The sequence below is a fragment of the Bidens hawaiensis genome, unplaced genomic scaffold (genome assembly GCF_021521415.1).
Source record: "Bidens hawaiensis isolate Kalapana, Puna unplaced genomic scaffold, B.hawaiensis_p1.1 tig00029572_1, whole genome shotgun sequence".
NCBI classification, from domain to species: Eukaryota; Viridiplantae; Streptophyta; class Magnoliopsida; order Asterales; family Asteraceae; genus Bidens; species Bidens hawaiensis.
Genome location: NW_027494889.1, coordinates 261,525 through 283,824, shown reverse-complemented (window position 1 = coordinate 283,824; position 22,300 = coordinate 261,525). Strand labels below are relative to the sequence as shown.

The following is a 22,300-nucleotide window of genomic DNA, read 5'->3' as shown; positions in this document are numbered from 1 at the left end:
AAGTTGATAGAGCTAAAATCGAAACCATATCCAAACTTCCACTACCAACTTCAGTCAAAGGCATTAGAAGTTTTCTAGGCCACGCAGGATTTTACCGCCGCTTCATAAAAGACTTTTCCAAAATTTCTAGACCTATGACCTAGCTTCTGGAGAAAGACTCACCATTCATCTTATCTAAATAATGCGTTGAATCGTTCAACATATTAAAATACAAACTTGTCAAGGCACTAATCATGACTACACCTGATTGGACCCTTCTATTCAAAATCATGTGCAATGCAAGTGACTTTGCAGTTGGAGTCGAACTCAGACAATGCAAAGAAAAACTTTTACACCCAATTTACTATGCTAATAAAAATCTTAATGATGCACAAGAATTACACCACAACAGAAAAATAGATATTAGAAGTAGTTTTTGCCTTTGAAAAATTCAGATCCTACCTATTTCTCTCCAAAACCATAGTTTACACCGACCATACCGCCATACATTACCTCTTCAAAAAGCAAGATGTCAGTCAAACCCAGACTTATCCTATGGATTCTACTACTACAAGAATTCGACATAGAAGTCAAGGTCAAGAAAGGAGCAGAGAATTTAGTCGTTGACCATCTTTCACGCTTAGAATGCCCAGCTTCAAATGAACATCACAAGAAAATTATCGATGATAATTTTCCACACGGAGTTCTCATGCATATCCAAGCATTCATGAAAGAGGAGGATGAAAGTCCTTGGTTTTCCGCTTTCGCGAACTATCTAGCTTGCGAAATCCTAAGAAAAGGGCTAACTCGTCAATAACGGAAAAAATCCTTCTCCGACCTTAAGTTCTACTTATGGGAAGACCCTTACTTGTTTAGGCTAGGAGCCGATCAGGTTGTTCGTATGGGTGTATCAGGAAAGGAAACCTTAGATATTCTCAAACACTGCTATGAAGGACCAACTGGTGGGCACCACAGTGCCACCACTACGGTTAAAAAAGTGTTTGATGCAGAATTTTTATGGCCCACCATATATAAAGACACATGCTTTGATCCAAGCATGCGATGCTTGTCAAAGAGCCGGGAACATCTCAGGCAAAAATGAGATGGCTCATAAAGGCATTCAAATCTGTGAAATATTTGATATATGGGGAATAGATTTCATGGGCACATTTCCTAACTCATTCAGAAATAAATACATCCTACAGTCGACTACGTGTCTATATGGGTGGAAGCTCAAGCTATTCCCACTGATGATTCTCGGGTTGTTGTACGATTTCTGAAAAAAATTATTTTCACGATTCAGTACTCCAAAAGCTTTAATCAGCGATAGAGGTACTCACTTCTACAATGCCATAATGGACAAAGTCTTAGCACGATATGGAGTTCATCCCCAATTGGCAACACCATATCATCCACAGACTAAGGGGAAAGTGGAAGTCTCGAATCGAGGGATAAAGAGGATCCTCGAAAGAACTATAGGGATGAATCACAAAAATTGGACAGAAAAGTTAAATGACGCTTTGTGGGCCCTTTGGACAGCCTATGAAACCCACATAGGAACAACATCTTTTAAACTTGTTTATGGGAAAGCATGTCATCTACCCGTAGAGCTAAAACACAAAGCTTATTGGGCTCTTAGAGTAGTAAATTTAGTCTAATGTCCGCCGGTAAAAACTTGAAAGATCAAATTCACAAGCTGGAAGAACTAAGACCAATGGCCTATGAAAACTCATGGTCTTACAAAGAGAAGACTAAACGTCTGCATGACTCCCATTTAAAAAGAAAGAAAAAGTTTCAAGTTGGCTATCGTGTACTGTTATATAACAACCGTTTACGTCTTTTCCCAGGAAAGCTGAAATCTCGTTGGACAGGTCCATATGTAGTGGAATCAGTTTTTGACTATGAGACAGTTGAGATTTCAAATTCTGATGGCTACAAGTTCAAAGTTAATGAACATCGATTAAAACAATACATCGACGGACCATTCAAATCCATTTCGTAGGTATTAATCCTCCACCATAACCGATGAACATACTTGAAGTAAGGGTCTGGCCAAGACCCTAATTAAACTAGGCCTTGTATATATGCTCCTTTGTTTATATTATATTATATATATATATATATATAACCAAAACACAGGGGTGTGATTCTTTTAGCACGGTCCCATGCCACAAAGTGCAAGCCAAAATTTTCGCTGCAAAAAATCTCAGTCAGTCTGACTTGTAACAGAAATGTCAGGCTGAATGCACGGGGCTGTGTTCCCAGAAACATGGGGCCGTGTCTGGCAATTGTTTGGCTATAAATTGCATCTCTTGCCAATGCATTTCTTGCACCAAACCAAACACCAACTCTCACCACTGAGAAATTAAAATGCCAACTGAGATAAGCAATGAAATTCCCGTTCCTTTCCAACCGAGAAACGAAACCCGGCACCATTCCAAACCTAGCTACTACTTAAGCTTCAAGAGCTTGTTAAGAAACTCACCGAAATGAATCTCCTCGCAGAGATGCGTCTCATTCAACTCACCGGGTCCGTGAAAAGTATGAAGATGGAATTACGAGACATCAACCAATAGTATCAGATTAAAGTTCTTCGTTTCACCTACTTTACTTCACCGGACCTTTCGATAGAGGAGACCCATTCAGTGAAATCTAGAGTCATTTTTATCTTTTCATGTGTAATCAAGTGCATTAGGCACAAGTTTAGGACTTTCTGGCTTAACCCAACTTAATTTCATGTTTTAGGATATTCGGGCTTACCCTGATTCTATGTTTAGAACACCGTTCCGAAATTTTAGTTTGTAAAATTAACATCTTAAACACCGTTCCGAAATTTCCTGCTCTCGCATTTTTCTAGAAAATCAAAGATAAAATTCCAGTGACAAAAAGCACGGGTCGTGCATCCTACTACACGGGGTCGTGGTCACCATAGACTCTTCAGCATGATACGCGCTGACGCCGTACAATTCTCTGAATCAGAAACATTTATTCCCTCAAAGACACAGGGCCGTGTAACTAGTTACACGGGGTCATGCCCGACGTCCAGTCCTCCTATATAATGCTAACACACTTCACTATTCCATTCATACCAAACAAAAAATAACATAAATTGATAACAAAAGAATGGAATGGAGGCCTGTGAAAAAGTTCAAGAATGGTGAAAATTCTTCACATCTTGAACAAGAAATCATGAGGCTTTAAAGTGTAGTGAGGGACCAAGTCGAGAGCAACATTCAAGCGGAGGCTCGCTTGATCGAACTACTAAGATTCAAAAACTTCCACGGTTTTGAAAGTCACAACAAAGATGTGGATTTCAAGCTCAACTTCTTTAACCGAGAAATCGAAAAGCTCGAAAAAAAGAGTTTCGGGCTCTTGGAATTCAAGAAAGCCCCACCACACATTCAAGACCTGCTCGGGAATGGTGGTCATTAGTAGTTTCGAGTAGGAGAAGCATTGTTTTCGATTAAGCTAGTTCATACGTTTATCGGTTCATTTTATTTTAATTTTGGTGTAATGTTTGAGAAGTTAATGGAATTTCGTAGGATTGTAATATTTTAATTTCGGCCTGATCTTGTTCTAAATTTCAGATGGCTGAGTATGGGGATGATGAGCATGCTTTCTTGATCTTTCCCGAGGATACAATGCGGGATAGGATCGCCCGACAAAGGATGGGGTACTTAAACAACCGAGAGCCCGAACCGAAATTTCTACGAGTGCACCAAAACATTGGAACAAGTAAACCAATTGGAACGATACAAAAGGCTTGTAAAAGGGCCATGGGCGCGTGTTCTTAGACAAAGAGGTAAATCGGTAACAAAAATTAACTAAGGAATTTCTGGCTTCATTATCGTTAAAGACGAAAGATTTGTATATGTGGGACGACACGACTATCCAGTATAGAATCGGTGGAGCATGGTATACAACCTCAGTGACACAATTAGGAATTGACATGGGTATTTACACGTCCGATGAAACCGGGTATGGTTTATGGTATGAGGCAAGGACGACTTTCTCGGACGAGGATGATGAGGAAACGGGTGAACCGGGAAATACCATATTATAAGCATGGGAACAGTTGAGCTATGGAATTGAAGCATATGTACCAATCAGCACCAATAGCACTGCTTTACATGATTCGTTGATGCGTTATATTCACCGCTTGTTGAGCCACACAGTGACACAACATGGCCAGAGCGAATGGGTCGTGGGATTGAGAGATTTGTAGGCCCCTTACTACATCAAGAACGAGGTACCATGTAACATCACTTACCTATTATGTCAGCTATTTAAAACAAACGCGAATGCAAAAAGCCCCAACACTCCGATCTTTGGTGGTGCTTGAATCCATAAGCTCTACGAAGCCTATGGTGCTGATCGCGAAGGAACACGAAGCCCTACCACTCGATCTCAACTTTTGTATCAGTATGAAAATGGTACAACATATTGAACGAAACCTACTGAAGTGGAGGTTTCAGGATACCTACAACCTAATCTAGGATCCTAAGGATCCCGTCGACATAATCATTCACGACATACTTGAGAGGAGGATCAGATCACCACCAAGACAGACCCGTTGCCGCACTTATTCTTAGCAGGGTGGCCCATCATCATTAGGCGCCAACCCCAGCTCGTCTTATCATAGCCAGTACTCTTTTGAAGGGCTATATGGGCTCACAGACCAGTTTTCAGACTCACACTACCGCTTCATTTAACAGGTTATCAGGACAGATCGTTACATCTAATGCACAGCGTGTCGCGGAGTATGCAGAGACGAGGCGGGAGATTCATCAGGTAGGTGAGCGGATGGATCGGCATTGGGGACCCTTTGACCCAGAACATCCGGGTAACTTACGAGCGACGGCAATGGTAGGTCTGGTATGGGCATGGGTTTGGGTGGTAGTACTTGATGACATTATTATTATTATTATTATTATTATTATTATTATTATTATTATTATTATTATTATTATTATTATGTTTGTTTGAGAAAATTTTATTTGGTTGTTTGTCTGATGCTTGTTATGGCCGGGTGTGCCGAGATATTTGACTGTAGACTTATTTAGCCCGTGTGGGCGGGGTGTGGATGATTCCATACCCAATTTTCAGTACTATTATGCTTTGGTTGTTTGCTGGTTGTGTGCAGTTTTTATTATTTAGGTACACTACAGGAAAACAGACGAAAAACAATGGACGCTCTGTCGAAATTTCGTTAACCCGTAGGGAAGTTCCTTTCCATTTACCCACCATACTTCATTTGAATCTTTTTATGAACATTTTTATGAATCTATTCACATTGAGGACAATGTGAGATTCAAGTGTGAGGAGTGGAATTACTTGACCAATTACTTGCTCAACTAATTATATAATTCTCTAAGAACCAAAAATTTTTTGTAGCAAACAAATACTATTTTTGTGACAAAACCAAAAGAAAATCCAAGAATTTTTTTTGCGAATAAACAACTAAAAATCTACTAGAACGGTGAAAAAGTAAAAAAGAAGTTTTTGTAATATTTAGAGTAAATTTATGCAAAATATAGTGTTTATCTCAATCCCTCCGTTACTGTGAGATAAACCTCATGTCATATAAATATTTTTTTTCAGAAGCTTTGAGTGAGTCATATGTTTCGTGTGATTTAGAACTTGTCGCAAGTGCTCATTACCAGACCGCACGAAGCGTTGTATAAATAAGTCATATGTTTCGTGTGATTTAGAACTTGTCGAAGAATGTAATATTATCACAATTCCCTTAAACCATTCTCCAAAATACAACAAAAAAAACCCAAAAACCTTACCACTTTATCCCTCTCACCGGTAAAATACAACACTGGTCTTTTACCGACAGACCCTAAAGAACTGGAAATCCGTTCTTTCGATTTCAATTTCCTTTGCTGCATACATTTCGCAAAACCTAGGTTGCCTCTAGAACTTAGGGAGAGAATTTTTCTCTCTAGAATTGAGGTAAGAAAAAAGTGACGTCAAGACGAACAAAGGCCACCTTTTGGTGGAGTTTCCAAAGGCCAATGAAAAGAAGAGCAAAAAGATACAAACGATGCTTAGGATGCGGAAACTGGTCACACGAAAGAAGATGTAGAAAAAGTCAAACTCAGTCTCAATATGAATATACCGAATTAATGAGGGTGGGGGCTATTAGGCTCAAAGCCGAACGATCCATTAGAGTTGAGAGTTATGTTCAGAACAAGATTGAGGAAGAACTGATTCACATTCTCGACAAAACTAGTCTTGATGATCTGACCTTAAAAGAGTCAATAGGTTTGTTTTTATAAAAAAATGCTACCTCAGAATTCCGGAGATAAGTTGCTAACCGCTGAAGACATTTTGAGATTCCCGATAATCCAAAGAAGTTGTATTTACATTCTCACCATTATTAACCTAAACCCTTGAACCACCACAAATTACCAAATCCCCACTCACACAAAACCAACCCATATTACCTTTTAATCTATGCAGTCCTTGATAAAGGTGGAGATTTGAACTTGTTACAAGCTTATTTATCACATGTCACATTTTGGCTAAGAGTGTTCACATACATACATCACATGTATGATCAGATATAAAATCGAGTGTGAGTGAACATTGTGAGAAACTGACGTTTTGCATAAATAGGAGCTCATAAAAACAAATTGTCTTTTTATATATCAATACATATATTCCTATGATTCAAGGTTGGTTATTTTGTTCCCATTTTCTTGGAACTCTTTTGGGGATGTTTAAGTTATGTTCCTGACTTGCTAATTTTAGAGAATATTTATAAGTAGCTTGCTTGAGGACAAGCAAGGTTCAAGTGTGAAGATGTTTGATGTATATAAAAATATACATCTTTTTAGCATCAAATAATCTCTAAAAACTGCAACTTCTATCAAATAATATAGTTCGAATGACTACTTATCATGTTAAAATGTATTTTCAGGTGAATCCAACCCTCAAACAAAGAAACTAATGAAAAGCCAAAGAAAAATCAAAGAAAACCCAAGAAAACAACAAAACACACCCCACATGCTTGATGAAACACGCCCCAATGCTTTCATGTGCAAGTAAAGACAAACAATTTGCAAGAAAAGACAAAATACTGGACAGCTGGATACAAGCCATGCTTCAGAGAACATGGGGTCGTGGTCACCTTTCATAAAAGAAAAAATAAAATATAACAGACGCCCAAAAAAATGGGGCCGTGCCTCAGGAAGCACATACCCCCGTGGTGAGTCAGCATCTACGATCTGACAGAGCATTAAATTCGAGTGAATAGCTCGACATGGGGGTGTGCCTCATGAGGCACGTGGTCGTGCCTGAGTGCCCAGACTTCCTAGAAATAGTGGAGCATGTTGCATTCATTTGGTGTGCTTAAAGAAGAAATATATACGTTTTTCACTTATAAAAACACCCACATTACACTCATATTGAAGAATTATATACGTTTTTCACTTATAAAAACCCCCGTTTGTTATGTTCATCCCTTTTGATGTTAATTACCATGCTCATTATGAGCTAAAACTCCTTTACCATTTGATTCTTATGAAGAAGCTTTGTTTTACTTGATGATTATACTAAATATGTGATTTAGTTTAGTAAAGTACCTGGTTATTTTGCAATTATCATTTGATAAAAAATATTTTATCACTTTAACTCAACAAATCAAGGTTGATGATTAACAATCATTCATGATTAACTCATGTTCTTGGAAACTAGAAATGGTAAAAGAATATCTTGATAACTTATCTAAGATAAAACATGGATCCTTATATTGTACTTAGAAATGATGAGAATAAGCTATGATCTATTTCTCTAGTTTTGATAATTCTGAAATAACATTGTAACACGATTGCTTAGGTTATCATGCTAGTTAAAGAAATCATATGTTAAAAGAATGTGTAATTATAACCTAACTAAATCAACCAAGGGGAGGTTATGTGACAAAACTATAACCACTCGAAGTTGTTAGAATTGGTATTTGAGAAATCGAAGTCAATCCTAATCTTTCTATTTTACTAAATTACTTGCCTACTTAAATTGACATTCTCGTGGTAGACATGAGATTAGGCAATGGTGGACTTGAAAATATGCATGCTACTTTCTTTTATGGCATTGATATGTTCACTTAGAAATGATGGGCTATAATATCATATATTATTAAGGTAAGTTTATCACATATTTACATTATAATCATCAAAGAAGAATGGAGTGGATTCTTGATCTTAGATGGTAACCTTCATATAATTGATCTCATTTAGAATTTCTCTTCTTGTTCACCTATATATTATATATAATAAAGATCAACCCAAAAATGATTATCTTACATGATTAAGTTAAAACAAAGATTTATTATTAGAAATTTTCGTGTCCATGGATCGATACTTGGTTCTTACCAATACCATTCTGCATATACGATATGTACATTTGCCTATTCTGTGTGTGTTTAGTCTTAGTTCACTTTAATAAATTTAAAACACAATCTTGTACGAAAGCTAAATTCCATCCTTTATATTTTAAACCACTCAACCGCATCACATCAGTATTCATACCGACCGGGTGAAACAAGAGTAGGTTCTTGTGGGTATGAAAAAAAATGGGTGGTTGAACATGAGAACTAGGTAGTGGTTGAGTATAAAATGGTTGCGGTGTATACCTTTGAAAACTAGAGCTTGAACCGTCTCGTACATTGGAACCGTATCCTCCACTGGTTCTTCTAGCGTTTAAACCGTCCCGTACGTTGGAACCGCATCGTCTCTCGGCTACTCTCGTGTCCGAAACCCCCAGGATATGGATGATTTTTTGGTTGGTTAATTGTAGTTGAATATTGATGTAGAATTTATAGGAATTGGTGTTTGTTTTAAGTTGTGTAGGTAAAAAGGTAAATGGTTAATGATTAATAGAAAAAAAAAACTTTTTTTTAATTCCCAAAGTCCCATCTGCCACCATAGCCCCAACAGTAAAAAAAATTCATCGGGTACTATACCACAGATTGTGGTAGCTGATTTTATGGATAGACCGATGGCTGGCCATGTTTTCGCTATGTAACTGTTTACATGCTAACGAAGACTCCCCTCTCCTCCAAGTAGGAGAATAAAAGCATTCCCATCCCATCTCCCATCTAAATTTATATTATTTTACTAACAAATCTATATATTTCTCTCTCTTGCTCAAATAAACAATATTTTTTTATGCATTTACCTTCACAGTTTCTCTTTACTCTATTAATAACCAATTTCAACAAATATTAAAAAATTAATGGCGGCGAACAAGTTTTCTCTAAGATATGACAAACTTACATTTTTTTTCCTTTAAACATTGTTGATTTATGGATTGTCCTTTAAAAAGTTTATTTTCACTTGTTGTCCTTTAAACAATAAATTTTCTCCATCTTAGTCCTTAAACTTAACGAACATCCATATTCTCTGTTAAGTCCTCACATGCGCCAGGCATGTGAGGGCAAAAAGGTAATTTCAATCCTTTATTATTAACAAATATAACAATATATATTAACAAAGACTATTAATTAATTAAAAAAAACTAAAGAAAATCTAAACTAATATATATATATATATATATATATATATATATATATATATATATATATATATATATATAGGTTTAAGTTCAAGAAAGAAATGATGTTACTGCGAGAAATGAATATGAGTCACTAGTTTTATTTTAGGTTTTAAAAGCTTAAAAATAAATGAAAAATTTGTAAATGCACTCTCTTTATCTTCAATTAATACAACTAATATAACTATAGTAAGTCTCTCTCTAATTAATATATCTACTTAATTTAACTATAATAAAAAAATATAAAAACACTAATTTAGTTTTATAATTTATTTACATTCTCTTCATTTTATCCAACAAAAATACAATTTATTCATATAATACTAGTTCGTTATATGAAAAAAAACAATTTATTTCCACTCAATTTATTAACATATATTAACGCGCAATTTTTAACAATAGATATCAAAACATAATATATTTTTTTAATTGATATATCTAGAAAAACTATTGTCATAAATAATAAAAAAAATGTCATACAAATGTGTCCATTAAATATAAACAATAAACAAAATTATATAACATACACTTGTTTTGAGCAATAAAAATGTACAACATACAAAAAAAGATACAACTTTCATACTTAATTTGACACCAACGATTATATAAACTACACAAAGATACACATATGCTACACGTGTGTAGGTTATATGTTTTTCGTGTGTAGGTTATATGTTTTCTTATTCTTAGAACAAGTGTGAGTTATATGTTTTTGTGTATGTTAATGTATATTTCACATTTAATGCAAACATGTGTAAGATAGTTTTTTTTTGTATTATTCATCACAATGTAACTACGTGTTGATGGATATTGGTAAGTTGAGTTGGAAGAAATTGGTTTTAAAAAGAAAGAAATTTTAGTGCATGAATAAATTGTATTTGTGTAGGATAAAATTTTCGTGTGTAGGTTATATGTTTTCCGTGTGTAGGTTATATGTTTTTATGTGCGTGTGTATTTTATTGATAATGAATTTTGTGTGTAGGTTATATGTTTTCTTATTCTTAAAACAAGTGTAGACTATATGTTTTTGTGTAGGTTGTATCTTTTTTTATTGACACTTAATGCAAACACGTGTAATAGTTTTTTGTATTATTTATCACAATGTAAATACGTGTTGATGGATATTAATATATACTGAGTTGGAATAAATTGGTTTTTGATATAAAGAAATTTTAACGTATGAATAAATTGTACTTGTGTAAGATAAAAATTCAAGAGACAAAAAATAAATGAATTCTTAATATTTTCAATTATAGTAATTTGATTAGTTATATTAGTTGAATATATAACTATTATGGTTTATTAGTTATATTAATTGAAGAGAGATAATGCATATATAGTTTCTTAATTTATCTTTAAGTTTTTAAAACCTAAAATAAAACTAGCGGCTCATATTCATTTATCGTATTTCTCGCAGTAATATCATTTTTCTCTTGAACCATCATATATATATATATATATTAAATAGTGGTGCCCATCTGAATAAATTAAACCAAACCTAACCCTTCATTCGACCCTTCCCTACACCGCCATATACCATATGTTTCATCTTTTTCATCATGTATACTAGGGGTGTTCAAAAGAATCCGTATCTAAATTATTCGAAAATCTGAATCAGAACTATCAGAATTTTTGGATAACCAAAAGTTTGGATATCGGATTTGGATAGTAATTTTGAGACTTTTCGGATAGTTTGGATATTCGAACTATCCGAAATATTAAATTAATATATTTTTTAAATTATTTTATATTTAAATATATATATAGACTTTAGAAACCCTGGACTCACAAACTATATCAGTTCTCACGATTCCAATTTCAATTTTGCAAGCATTAATTTTCGTCGTCAAATCTGAAAGCATTCAACCGGCCGCCATTATCGCCGAAGATTGCCTTGTAACCGGCCGCTGGTCCACTGCTAACCTGCTATATTGACTCTCGACGGTGGTTATCGACTCTCGCCACTGACCCTGCTCCATTGTTTATGTTAATGGCAACTTACAAGCTACTTTGAAAACCTTCATTAAACCCACTTCTTCTCCATTCAAGAGCTTCAAGATCTGATGATTTTGGAAAATACCCAAATTGATATTGATTTGCAGTTCATTAGTTTATTATTGTTTCTTGGCAGCTTTAAGATATGTTAATATATCTGTGGAAAAAATGTAAGCTGATTTTGATAATAAATTCACTGAAATTATTGTGCGTTTTTATATTTCATATTTTATGAATTCGGATATTCGAATGGATAATCCAAATCCGATCCGAATTCGGAAATCCGAACTTCGAATATCCGAAATTCTGATATCCAAAACTCTAGATATCCGATTTTGAACACCCCTGTTGTATACAGGTTTTTTTTCCGACCAACCCTCACAAGTTCCAAATCAGACCCCATTTCCAAAATCAAACCTCTAAATGGTGACTTATAAGGGTTAAATCTGAAGAGACCTAAACAAAAGGAGAGCTAAGAGCTAGATCAGTACTCATCTAAAACCCGCAACTCGTTTTTCCGACGAGAAGATATAATCGAAGCTACAGATCCGTGATATTCAAGCGTAACACAACATGCACCAAAGAATTATATTTGATGCAAGATGATATGGTTTAAGTGACGAAATTGCTCACTCTAAGGTCCGAACATGGGGCTATAGCGATTTTCACCCTTAGATTTCCGTTAAACAACTAATCCTTTGATTTTCAAGCTACCGGAACCCTTATTTCCACCATAAGCAACAACGTTTATAGTATTGAATGTCAACAATGGAGTGCGACGTGGTAATGGTTTTCGGAGTGCGTGACAGTGATAGTGGGGTGGTGGTTGTCAGAGGGGGTGATGGTGGTGGTTTCCGTGGGAGGTGCTGTGATTGAATGAGAGAGAGTAAAATACAGATACCTTTTTAGGTATTTTTTAATAATATCATTTTAAATTTTAAGCTAGCAATTTGTTTTATTATAACAAAACATTGAAATTACCAATTTGCCCTCAGATGACTAGCACATGCTAGAAGTTAACTGACTTTTCGGATGGCCGTCAGTGTGAAGGACTAAAAATAGAACATTTTTGCGTATAAAGGACATCGAGTGAAAGTAAATTTTTTAAAGGACCCAGCCCATAAATTAACGATGTTTAAAGGATAAAAGTTGTAGTTCTGTCTTAAATTTTAAATTAATCACTAACTTTTCTCTCTCTTTAACTCACAGCTAGGGATGTAAATGAAACCCGAACTCAATGGGAAAACCAGAAACACGATAGAATTGGGACGGGTAATACTCGACCAATTAGGGTTTGTGATTAGTTTTGAAAATTTTCATAGGTTTTGGACGAGTTTGAGATTTGTAATATACCTGATTACCTGATAACATTAACCCATTTACTCGATTATATACCCGACATAATTTTTTTTAAATATTTATTTGCATATATATATATATAATATTATAGATCAAATATTCTCCTTATGAAATTTGAACGAGGATGCAGTATCTTTATAAATCAATTGTATCATAATCAATTTTTCATATTCTCTAACTTATCAATTACATACTGTAAGTATATATATTCTACACTGTTAATTAGTGTGTTAAAAGACTTATAAAAGAATTCTTATAGTGTTTATATAGATGTTTTTGTATTGTTTATGATTTAGTTAAGATATGATTTTAGATTTCTTATGGCATTTGTGTATGACGTTAGATTGTTTATGATAACCCGCATGTATTTTCAGAAAACCCGAACCTGAAGTTATTTACCCGATGAAAACCCAAAAAATTTAGGACGGACAATAATAAACGAGTTTAGATTTGAGAATACCTAAACCCGATCCATTATCATAAAACAATTTTAATTCTATTATATAATTTAGAAAAGCCCTCTCATGAAAATATAAAAATTTAGGGATGGGTTGAAATGCTCAAAACCAATAGGTAATTAGGGTTTAGGGTTTTTACCAAAACAAAACATCCCCTTCTTCATCCAGAGTCATTAACTCTTCTCCCAATCCTTGTAACTTGAAAATGCAGCATCATCATCATCATCCTCCACTTTTTCACCTGCTGTTAAATTGACACCGTGTAACAAATGGAGACTGAAGATGACGATTTCGGCGATTTATACGCTGACGTTGAAGCAGCAGCAATAGCATCCTCCGCCATCATTCACACCGTGAAGAAATTGATGATGATCCACTATGTGTTAGTGTTGATAATGATCACGATGACGATTTTGATATTGTTTTGAATTCCAATGATTGTAACAATAAGCGCGCCAACGGTTCGAACTTGCGGACTAGTGGAGATTATTTGGAAGATGAGGATAATGCGGTATTGTTTTAATTATTATTATGAATCAAGTGTGATTGATTTGAGCTTGCATTGTTATTTTGTGGTTGTATTATTACAGGCGTGTTCGTGTTTGTTTGTTTTACTTTGAACGGACACGGACGAGTATTTGTGTTCATGACATGTTCGTTCGTTAGAAAATGAACATGTTCGTTTGTTTAAAATCTAAACGAACATAACATATATGAACAAATGTAAGCAACCATAAATGAATGTAAATAAAATACAAATACTATTTACTTATTTTGTATTTATACTTAAACGAATATAAATGAGTGAACAAAGCATGCGTTCTGTGCAAAGTTAATCTTGAAACGATTTCAAAGAGAAAGTTGAATGGGCTAACTGAAAGAGTTAAATTAATTAGTTTTTAATTCATAGTTAGAATGTTTAGACTTGTGTGTTAGCAAATTTTTTTATTTGCATGCTTATCTTATTAGTTTGAAAGTCTAGAGAGTACGACATTTAAGTCGTAGTATGTTTAGGAAGTTAATTAGTATAGGTAGATGGTTAGGGGTATGCAACTAAGGTGTCAAGAATTATAATAAACAGAAAAACAAGTCGCTCTTGGTTAGGATCAAATTTCGTGTTTGTGTTATTGGGCCTGATTTCCAACATGTTCATGTTCGTTCGTTTAATTAAATGAACAAAGTTTTTTGTTCATGTTCATTCGTTTAGTAAATAAACAAACGTAAATGAACTTCTTGCCGAACAGTTCACGTTCGGTTTGTAACATGCCTAATTGTATATGGATTGAGCTCCTAATATTAAACTTATGTTTGTATATGGATTTTTGTATGTAGTGTCTAAGATCTCAATCAGCGGCATATGGAAGTGATTTGAAAGGAATTGGATGCATGCAAGCAGCTTATTGGCAGCAATTAGGGTTAAGATCATTGGGACCTCAATCTGCACCGAGTTTCTCACTTCCTAGGGCTAGGTAAGTGTTATACATTCAAAGTTAGGTTACCAATGCAGCATCATTGTGTTATAAACTTTTGTGAAACTGCTGATTTGATGATAGAATAATCAATTATGGATTCTTTTAGTTGCCATAAAAGGGGTGCAATTGTGCATTATAGGAATTACTGAAATGTGTAGGTTATGTAATTAACTGGTGTGGATTTATATGTATCTTACAGGAACATACTAGATGTAAATATTGATGTATTTGAGCAGAAGCCTTGGAGGCATCCTGGTGCAGATATAACAGACTATTTCAATTTTGGGTTTGATGAAGATAGTTGGAAGCTTTATTGCAAAAAAGTGGTAATTAACTCTGTTTCTGTGTATATTCTTGTAATGATACAAAGGACATTTTATTCTTGTTAGATAGTTTTTCTTAAGTATCTACTATTTAATGTTATGGACAGGATGAATATCGTCATAGAGGAACTGTGTCTAGTGGGACCCCACCTTCAGAGGCCGCTCAATCAACAGAAGTGGACGTGGTATACATGAATAGATTTTTTTTAAAGTAAATTTAGTTGACTGCTAGTAGAGGTGACAATTTTGACTTGTTTGTTTATGAATCAATCGATTTGGGTGGTGTTTGATTTCAAACGCCTTAATTGAAAACTGAAAAATGCATCAAGTCAGATAATTTGTATTGTTTAAAAGTTGGCCACAATGTGTGTTTGCTGCGTACAAATTGTTTTATTTACAGATTCAATTGATTATACTATTACTAGCAGGCTGATTATATATACTGTTTGTACAAAGATGAACCAAAACAGTGTTTGTGGGTCAATGTATCTTTATTTCGTACTAAATATTATCTATTCACATGACCTGTTACCCGATCCATCTATCTTGTCACCTGTACATGCTAGTTTTAAGATTAAGTGGACATTTTGTTAGTTTCAGGGTAAAGGTCAAGCAATTGAAGTAGAAGACAGCATTTTTGAGCGTCAATCATCCATGGATATAAAGATCCAGCCGGACCGTGATTCAGATGCCATGCAAGTATTGTTTTTGACCTTTACTTTAGCTTAAGTTTTGAACTACTTAAATCTCTTGTTTCACTGCTAATAACATAATTGTAACAGATCACCATTCTGGATCCAGAAGACCCTTCCGTACCTGAAGCATCCAATCATGGAGATGATAGTGGTGATGATGATGTCACTGATCATCTTTCTTTTAGTAGTGCAACCGATGAAACAATCAAAACTTCAAATGACACAAAAGAATCCAATTTGGTAGAAGAATCAGTTGAGGAAGAAAAGAGCCCTGGAAATCATTCAAAGTCATTTAAAATTAATTCATATATTGATAGGCGAAAAGCCAATACTCATGACAGATGTCTTACTGAGTTGACTCGGTCAATGAAGCCTGACTACCACCATTCAGAGGACTCAAACAAATCAGATGATAAAAGAGGTAGTGATGAGAATAGATATCATGCAAGACGGTTGGGTGATATTAATAGAAAACATGGTGACCATATATATCATGAAAGAAACAATAATCCTGTATATAAAAATAGGACCCACAAAGATTTTGACCTGAAAATACTCCATGAACATGATTACATCATCTCAAGAAGATTAGATAAAAGGAAATCTTTTGATTCTTATGAGGACAACATATCGTATTCAAAATCAAAAGTACCTTCAGATTATTATGGTGAAAGGTTTGGTAGCTATGAAGATTGGGATGCTGAAAGATTTGGATCCAATATGGACCAACCCGTTTCCAGATATTCAGAAGATGTTGAATATTACGATGAACGAAAAAAATATGTTAAAGATAACAAAATGCGGGATTGGGTCCACAATGAAAAGGGTCAAAAGAGAAATAAAGGCGAAATTGATGATTATTTTCTTGATTCGGGATATTATGATGATACACATGGTGAAAATTTTAGACCTTATACTAATAATGAGAGAAAAAGATATGATATTGAATACACTAGATGGGAATTTAGAGGCCCTGGAAGAAACAAGAAGACGGTTTGCAGTTTTGAGTTAGATAATTCTTTGTTGAAAAGAGATAATGTACATTCTTTTGCATCGCGGTCTTCTGAAGAATCTGATTATAATGACAGATGGCATGATAACATGATGCCTAAAAGTAATTTGTACAGAAGACATGGGAGTTATGAAAGACAACGTTTTGAACCTTTAGATAGAGACGATTACATGATTGATATTGATGATCGTGTGGATATGAGGAGCAAAAGGTGCCATTGGCAATCTGAAATTGAATGGGAAGATGAATTTATGTTTAGGCACGAAGATGCTAAATTTTATGCTCACAAAAGTCCGTTTCCTATTGAAAAGGTTTTAAAACGTGAAAGATTTGTTTCTGAACATGATCCTGGTCATGCTGAAGAGTTGATTGATGATCCATATGTAGTTTATTCACAGTTGGTTGATGGGTCTGGTTATGTTAAGGGGTTGATCGCTGGCCAACATGCAACTGGGCATAGATATTATGAACAAGAAAGTGAAGTTTTTAGTGGTAATAAGTATGGTAACACTTATGGAAAGAGTCGTTCAGAACGACTACGACCACCGTGGTTCAGGAATTCACATCTGCTTGTCGGGGCAGTTAAGGTAAAATCAGGGTAATTAAGAATCAAACATTGTATCATTTTAATATTATGTCTATCTACACACACACCCATATATATATATATATTCTCATTTATTGTTTCATCAGTACTTGTTTCATCATGATATTGCTTTCATTGATATTGATCTGCACTCCTTTTGGACATCATACACCACCGATCATTAATATATTCTTACCGGTAATAAGTCTGTAACATCTATTGCTGTTCTGGCACATCATTTATAACATGGTTTTGTGCGTGTTCATTTAACAACTCAATAGTGCTAGAAATACTTTGTGGACGGGCCAATATGAGTTGGATCGGGTAAATTGTAGGACGGGCTGATGAGTTGGCTTGGTTAGAGTTAGACTGACCCATTAGTACTGTTATGTCTTTTAATATTTTTGGATTTTCTAAGCTAGTATATATTAACTATAACTACAAAGCCTATTTATTGAAATAGAGGGTCTGCTCAATACAAAAGCCAATTTGAAGTAGAGAATTGTGAGAACCGCGCATAAACACTTGTACATTTTGCTTTACTTGCCTACTCTCTCTCTAAATCCCTGCTCCCATTATATGTGTGAAGCACTACGTACAAGTGAATTGTGCGATTCTGATGGTTATCTATTTAAGATTTTGTCCTGTATTGATTGTGCACATATTGAAATAATGTCATCATTTAACAAAAACAATTAGGGAAGTTATAACTTTGGGTTAATATCAAATGATAAACTTGTTTCTTATTTGCTAAATGTTTTTTTATTTATACCTGTTTGACCTTATATCAACAAAACATAACCAAGGTGATTTGGTTTCATCTGCATGGCTGCACCATCACACATAGTAAGCATATACGGTAAATAGTAGGCTAATTTATTTATTTCATGGTTTTTATCTTCCACATTTTGATGTTAAACTTGAAACTACTACGTGATGACAATTTTTCAGCTCTCATGAATGGTCTACAGGTAAAACTATTATTTACTATATTTTGCGTGCATAGATGTCATGTTATATCTTTACAGATGATAACTGGGCGGGTAGCAACTTAGGTATCATGTAGTTTTTATTCCTGTAAACATGGGTCGCGTGATCCAAAACACCTTTTCTGTTTTATCAAAATTTTCTATTTTTTATTATATAAAAATTTGTGTGTCAAATATTGTTACAGAATTTATATAATAGTTTTATGGTAAGAAAATGCACTTGGTGCAACTTTTGACCTGTTTAACCGCTTTCTCTTTAGCTAGTTTTGCTAATCTTAGTCCTTTTGATCATTAGAGATTATAACATAATCTCAATGAACCCATAAACAAGAATTGTCAAAATTGTCAACTCTGGTTATATCTATTGATCTAGCTGTATCAGCCATCACTTATCAATGGACTTTATTAGATGTATCATGTCATACAATACACAGTATTTTCTATCTATCTGGATATTTGACATATTTCTTGAGATATGTCATGTACTTCTTAATTTCATCCAAATGATTTTACATATTTTTGAACTTACTCTGCAGTCTTCTAAAAAACACAAGAAACCCAAACGGATGGATCTCGACATGTGTCTAAACAGTAAGGTGGGCCAAGCTGAAGAAACAAAAGCAACTGATGAACTTCTGGACATGGAGGAAGGTCAGATTCTAACCAAAGTAAAAGTGGGACCCGTGATAGGTAAAACCAGAGCACACGTAAACGGGCCCCATAATCAAAATGGAAAACCGGGTCTTGATAATACTCGGATCCTTGAGGCAATGGCAAAGATGGAAAAAAGGAGAGCACGTTTTAATGAGCCTAATGCAATCACTAGAAAGGATTCTGATAGCTCGATTAAGGTTGCAGTTGCGAACCGGGTTCAAGAGACTGGCTCAAATAAGCAACAAAGACCAGCTAGAAAGAGGAGATGGGGAGCAAGTGGTGAATGACACGTGGAGATCAAACAGCGGTAAAGAAACCGAGACATTTTATATAGTTTTCCTGAACATATTAGCAGCTAACATGCTTATTGTTTTGTGAACATATTAAAACTTCTGATGGCTTACACAGTAAAATCAGATTTAGTAAATGATAAGTGTGCTTACATTTCGATCCATCATACTTTATATCAGTTCTTGTTATAATCTGCTTAATTAACATGTGTGCTAGGTTTTAAGAAAATGAAACGTGTAGTTAAACGTGTCGTGTTCGAGTTCACTAATGCTTTCAAGTATGGACCGACTCAATTATTAATTACTGTCTACTCAAATAGTTCATTCGTTTAGGCTCTCAGGGTATTTTAAAATTAACTACTGGCTGTTTGCTGGTTATTAGGAAGATCAGTAGATGATCCATAGATTCAGTAAATGATCCATTGACTCTAAAGCTTCAAGGTCTATTACACGATTTATGAATAATGTTGGCTCGTTTACAACCGTAAATATGGTAAACTATTCAATTGGTTGGATTTCGCAATCCAGCATCATTCTTCTATATGTAATAATATAACTTGATAAAGAAGAACTGGGTATGCCAAGTGTATAATAACTTTTAAAATGAATTTTGTTTGAAGAACTGTGATGAAACTTAAAACTGATATCTGACAAAGAGAGTTCATACATTAACCATGTTTATCTGTTTGATCACACACAAAGAACTACTGACACGTCTCCAATATCGTGGCTCGTAGGGGAACTATAACTTGCATGATACACATGAACACAATCTTAAAATCACCTTATGCGAATACTTTTACGCATAGTTTCTTGGCTTTTGTCACGAATTTATTTTCCACTAGTGGGTAGCCGATTGAAACCTCGTTTGTGAATGCCATCTTTTCTTTTCTTGACAATATACAGAATTGTTATGGCTATTATCACACAACAAATCAACAAACCTACAACCAAATAAATAAACCAACGTTAGGCAAACTTTTAGTTTCATATTTTTTATTATTGAAAATATCTACATTATCTGCTTACCAATGGATAGAAGACCCAACTTGAAATAATTACTTGACACCAAACCTGCAACAAGAAAATTAAATCTTAAAACTCTTTTATAGTTAACACAATCATAAATTCACAACATTTCTCAAACTAGAAGTCACATTTAGATTCAAAACTAATAAATGAACTTTCAAAAACAATACATCACCTTTCTCACGGCAATTCGCATAACGTCGCCCTTTGCCACACGAACAAGAAAACGTTTGTTTGTCATCATACACACATAATCCACCGCTTGCCTCACAAGATCCACATTCGACACTTGTTGACCATTTTAACTTGAAACCTTGTTTCATGGCGTTTCCAAAATCTGTTATAGAACTGTCAGTACTTATAGGGATTGTTACTAAGAAATTACAATTTGTTTTCCAATCAAACTTTGGAACCGATCCCTCCAAGAACACATATGATTGCTTAGCCCCGACTTGAAGACACTTTATTGGCTCAACACCCGAAGGATAAACCGTACAATTATAAAAGAAGTCTATCAGTTTGACATTGTTACTATAACTCAAGAAGCTAGAACTGTTTATCCCCACATCATGTGGAGCCACGGGACAAATGTTGTCACCCAGCTCATAAAACGATACAACAAAACTCTTTTCGGTTTTTTTGAAACTTTTGACACGATACAAGTTGTTATTATCTAGTTGAATTGTCGGCGTCTTGTTAATACATGTAACACCCAAACTCGGATATCCAAAATGATCGGTTTTTTGGGATAGTTGCCAAAATGGGTAGGCGAAGTTAACGCCATCTCCACAAGAAAAGGAAAGAGGGGGGGATTTGGACAAAGAGTTGCCTTTGATGATGAAGATTGAGAGAACGATAGAGGGAAGAAGTTGATGCAAAGATGCCATGAAGATTGAATTTTTTTAAAGGATGGAACATTACAAGAAAGATATATTGAAGTTTAATGAATTATTTATTACTCTATTTTGTTTTATGCTTAGTTATAAAGTCAACCATCTTAATTAAAAACTGATATAGTGTATGCTTAAAATACTTTTTAATGACTATCGCGAATACTGACATACCACCGACTCACCCGATTATTTACATTTCATTCTTAGAAAGAAACCCATCATATGTGAGAAAAACTTGACCCAACCTAGAACTTTTTTTTTTATCATATGCGAGACTTGACTTAAAATCTTCCTTTTAATTTAAAATGAAGTTTTTAGATGTCTCACACCAATCCTAATAATTATTGCCTTATTGGCATATCTTAGAATACTTAATTTTACTAGTTTAGGTTTTACGCATATATGATATTTAGAAAATATACACAAGTCAATGGAGCAAGTAAGTAGTAAGTGGTTTATACTATATTATAGTGCAAATGTTTTTTATTAGAGTTAAGTGTCATTTTAGTATATGTGGTTTGGTTAACTACGTAATTTTAGTACCTATTCTTTATTTTATGCAAATGACTACCTCAGTTTCAAAAAACTTGCATTTGTAGTATTTTTTCTAACCTCGTCTATTTTATCCGTTAAGTCAGAGATAATTTGGTAACTTCGTTATTTTCTTTGTTTTTTTCTTTTCTTTTAAACACTAATATCTTATAAACCCCAAATCCACAATCATAACGTCAAAATCCAAATCCTAAATACCCAAATTTTTTCTCCATATCGTCATAGGGTTTGAATTTTTACGATATTTGGGGATTTAGGATTTGGATTTTGATGTTTTGATTTGGGGATTTAGGGCTTACAAGATATAAGCGTTTTAAAAAAAACAAAGAAAATAACGAATTTACCAAATTATCCCTGACTTAACGGAAAAAATAGACGGGGTTAGAAAAAAAGTATTAAAAATGCAAGTTTTTTGAAACTGAGGTAGTCATTTGCACAAAATAAAGAATAAGT

General features: G+C 34.4%; 2 protein-coding genes across 2 annotated transcripts; one reads left to right on the top strand and one right to left on the bottom strand.

Annotated features, from left to right (window-relative positions):
• Positions 1 to 12,303: 12,303 nt before the first annotated feature.
• On the top strand, positions 12,304 to 19,666 carry LOC143579018 (uncharacterized). Its single transcript, XM_077062435.1, has 8 exons — positions 12,304 to 12,398; positions 13,674 to 13,863; positions 14,685 to 14,821; positions 15,024 to 15,150; positions 15,255 to 15,332; positions 15,748 to 15,846; positions 15,930 to 17,441; positions 18,966 to 19,666. Exons 1-8 carry the CDS (start codon positions 12,304 to 12,306, stop codon positions 19,368 to 19,370), a joined length of 2,643 nt encoding a protein of 880 aa, XP_076918550.1. The 3' UTR covers positions 19,371 to 19,666.
• Positions 19,667 to 20,053: 387 nt separating this feature from the next.
• LOC143579020 (LEAF RUST 10 DISEASE-RESISTANCE LOCUS RECEPTOR-LIKE PROTEIN KINASE-like 1.2) lies at positions 20,054 to 21,299 on the bottom strand. The gene is made up of 3 exons (XM_077062436.1): positions 20,578 to 21,299; positions 20,403 to 20,447; positions 20,054 to 20,317 (listed from the first exon to the last, which is right to left on the bottom strand). Exons 1-3 carry the CDS (start codon positions 21,287 to 21,289, stop codon positions 20,205 to 20,207), a joined length of 870 nt encoding a protein of 289 aa, XP_076918551.1. The 5' UTR covers positions 21,290 to 21,299; the 3' UTR covers positions 20,054 to 20,204.
• Positions 21,300 to 22,300: the final 1,001 nt, after the last annotated feature.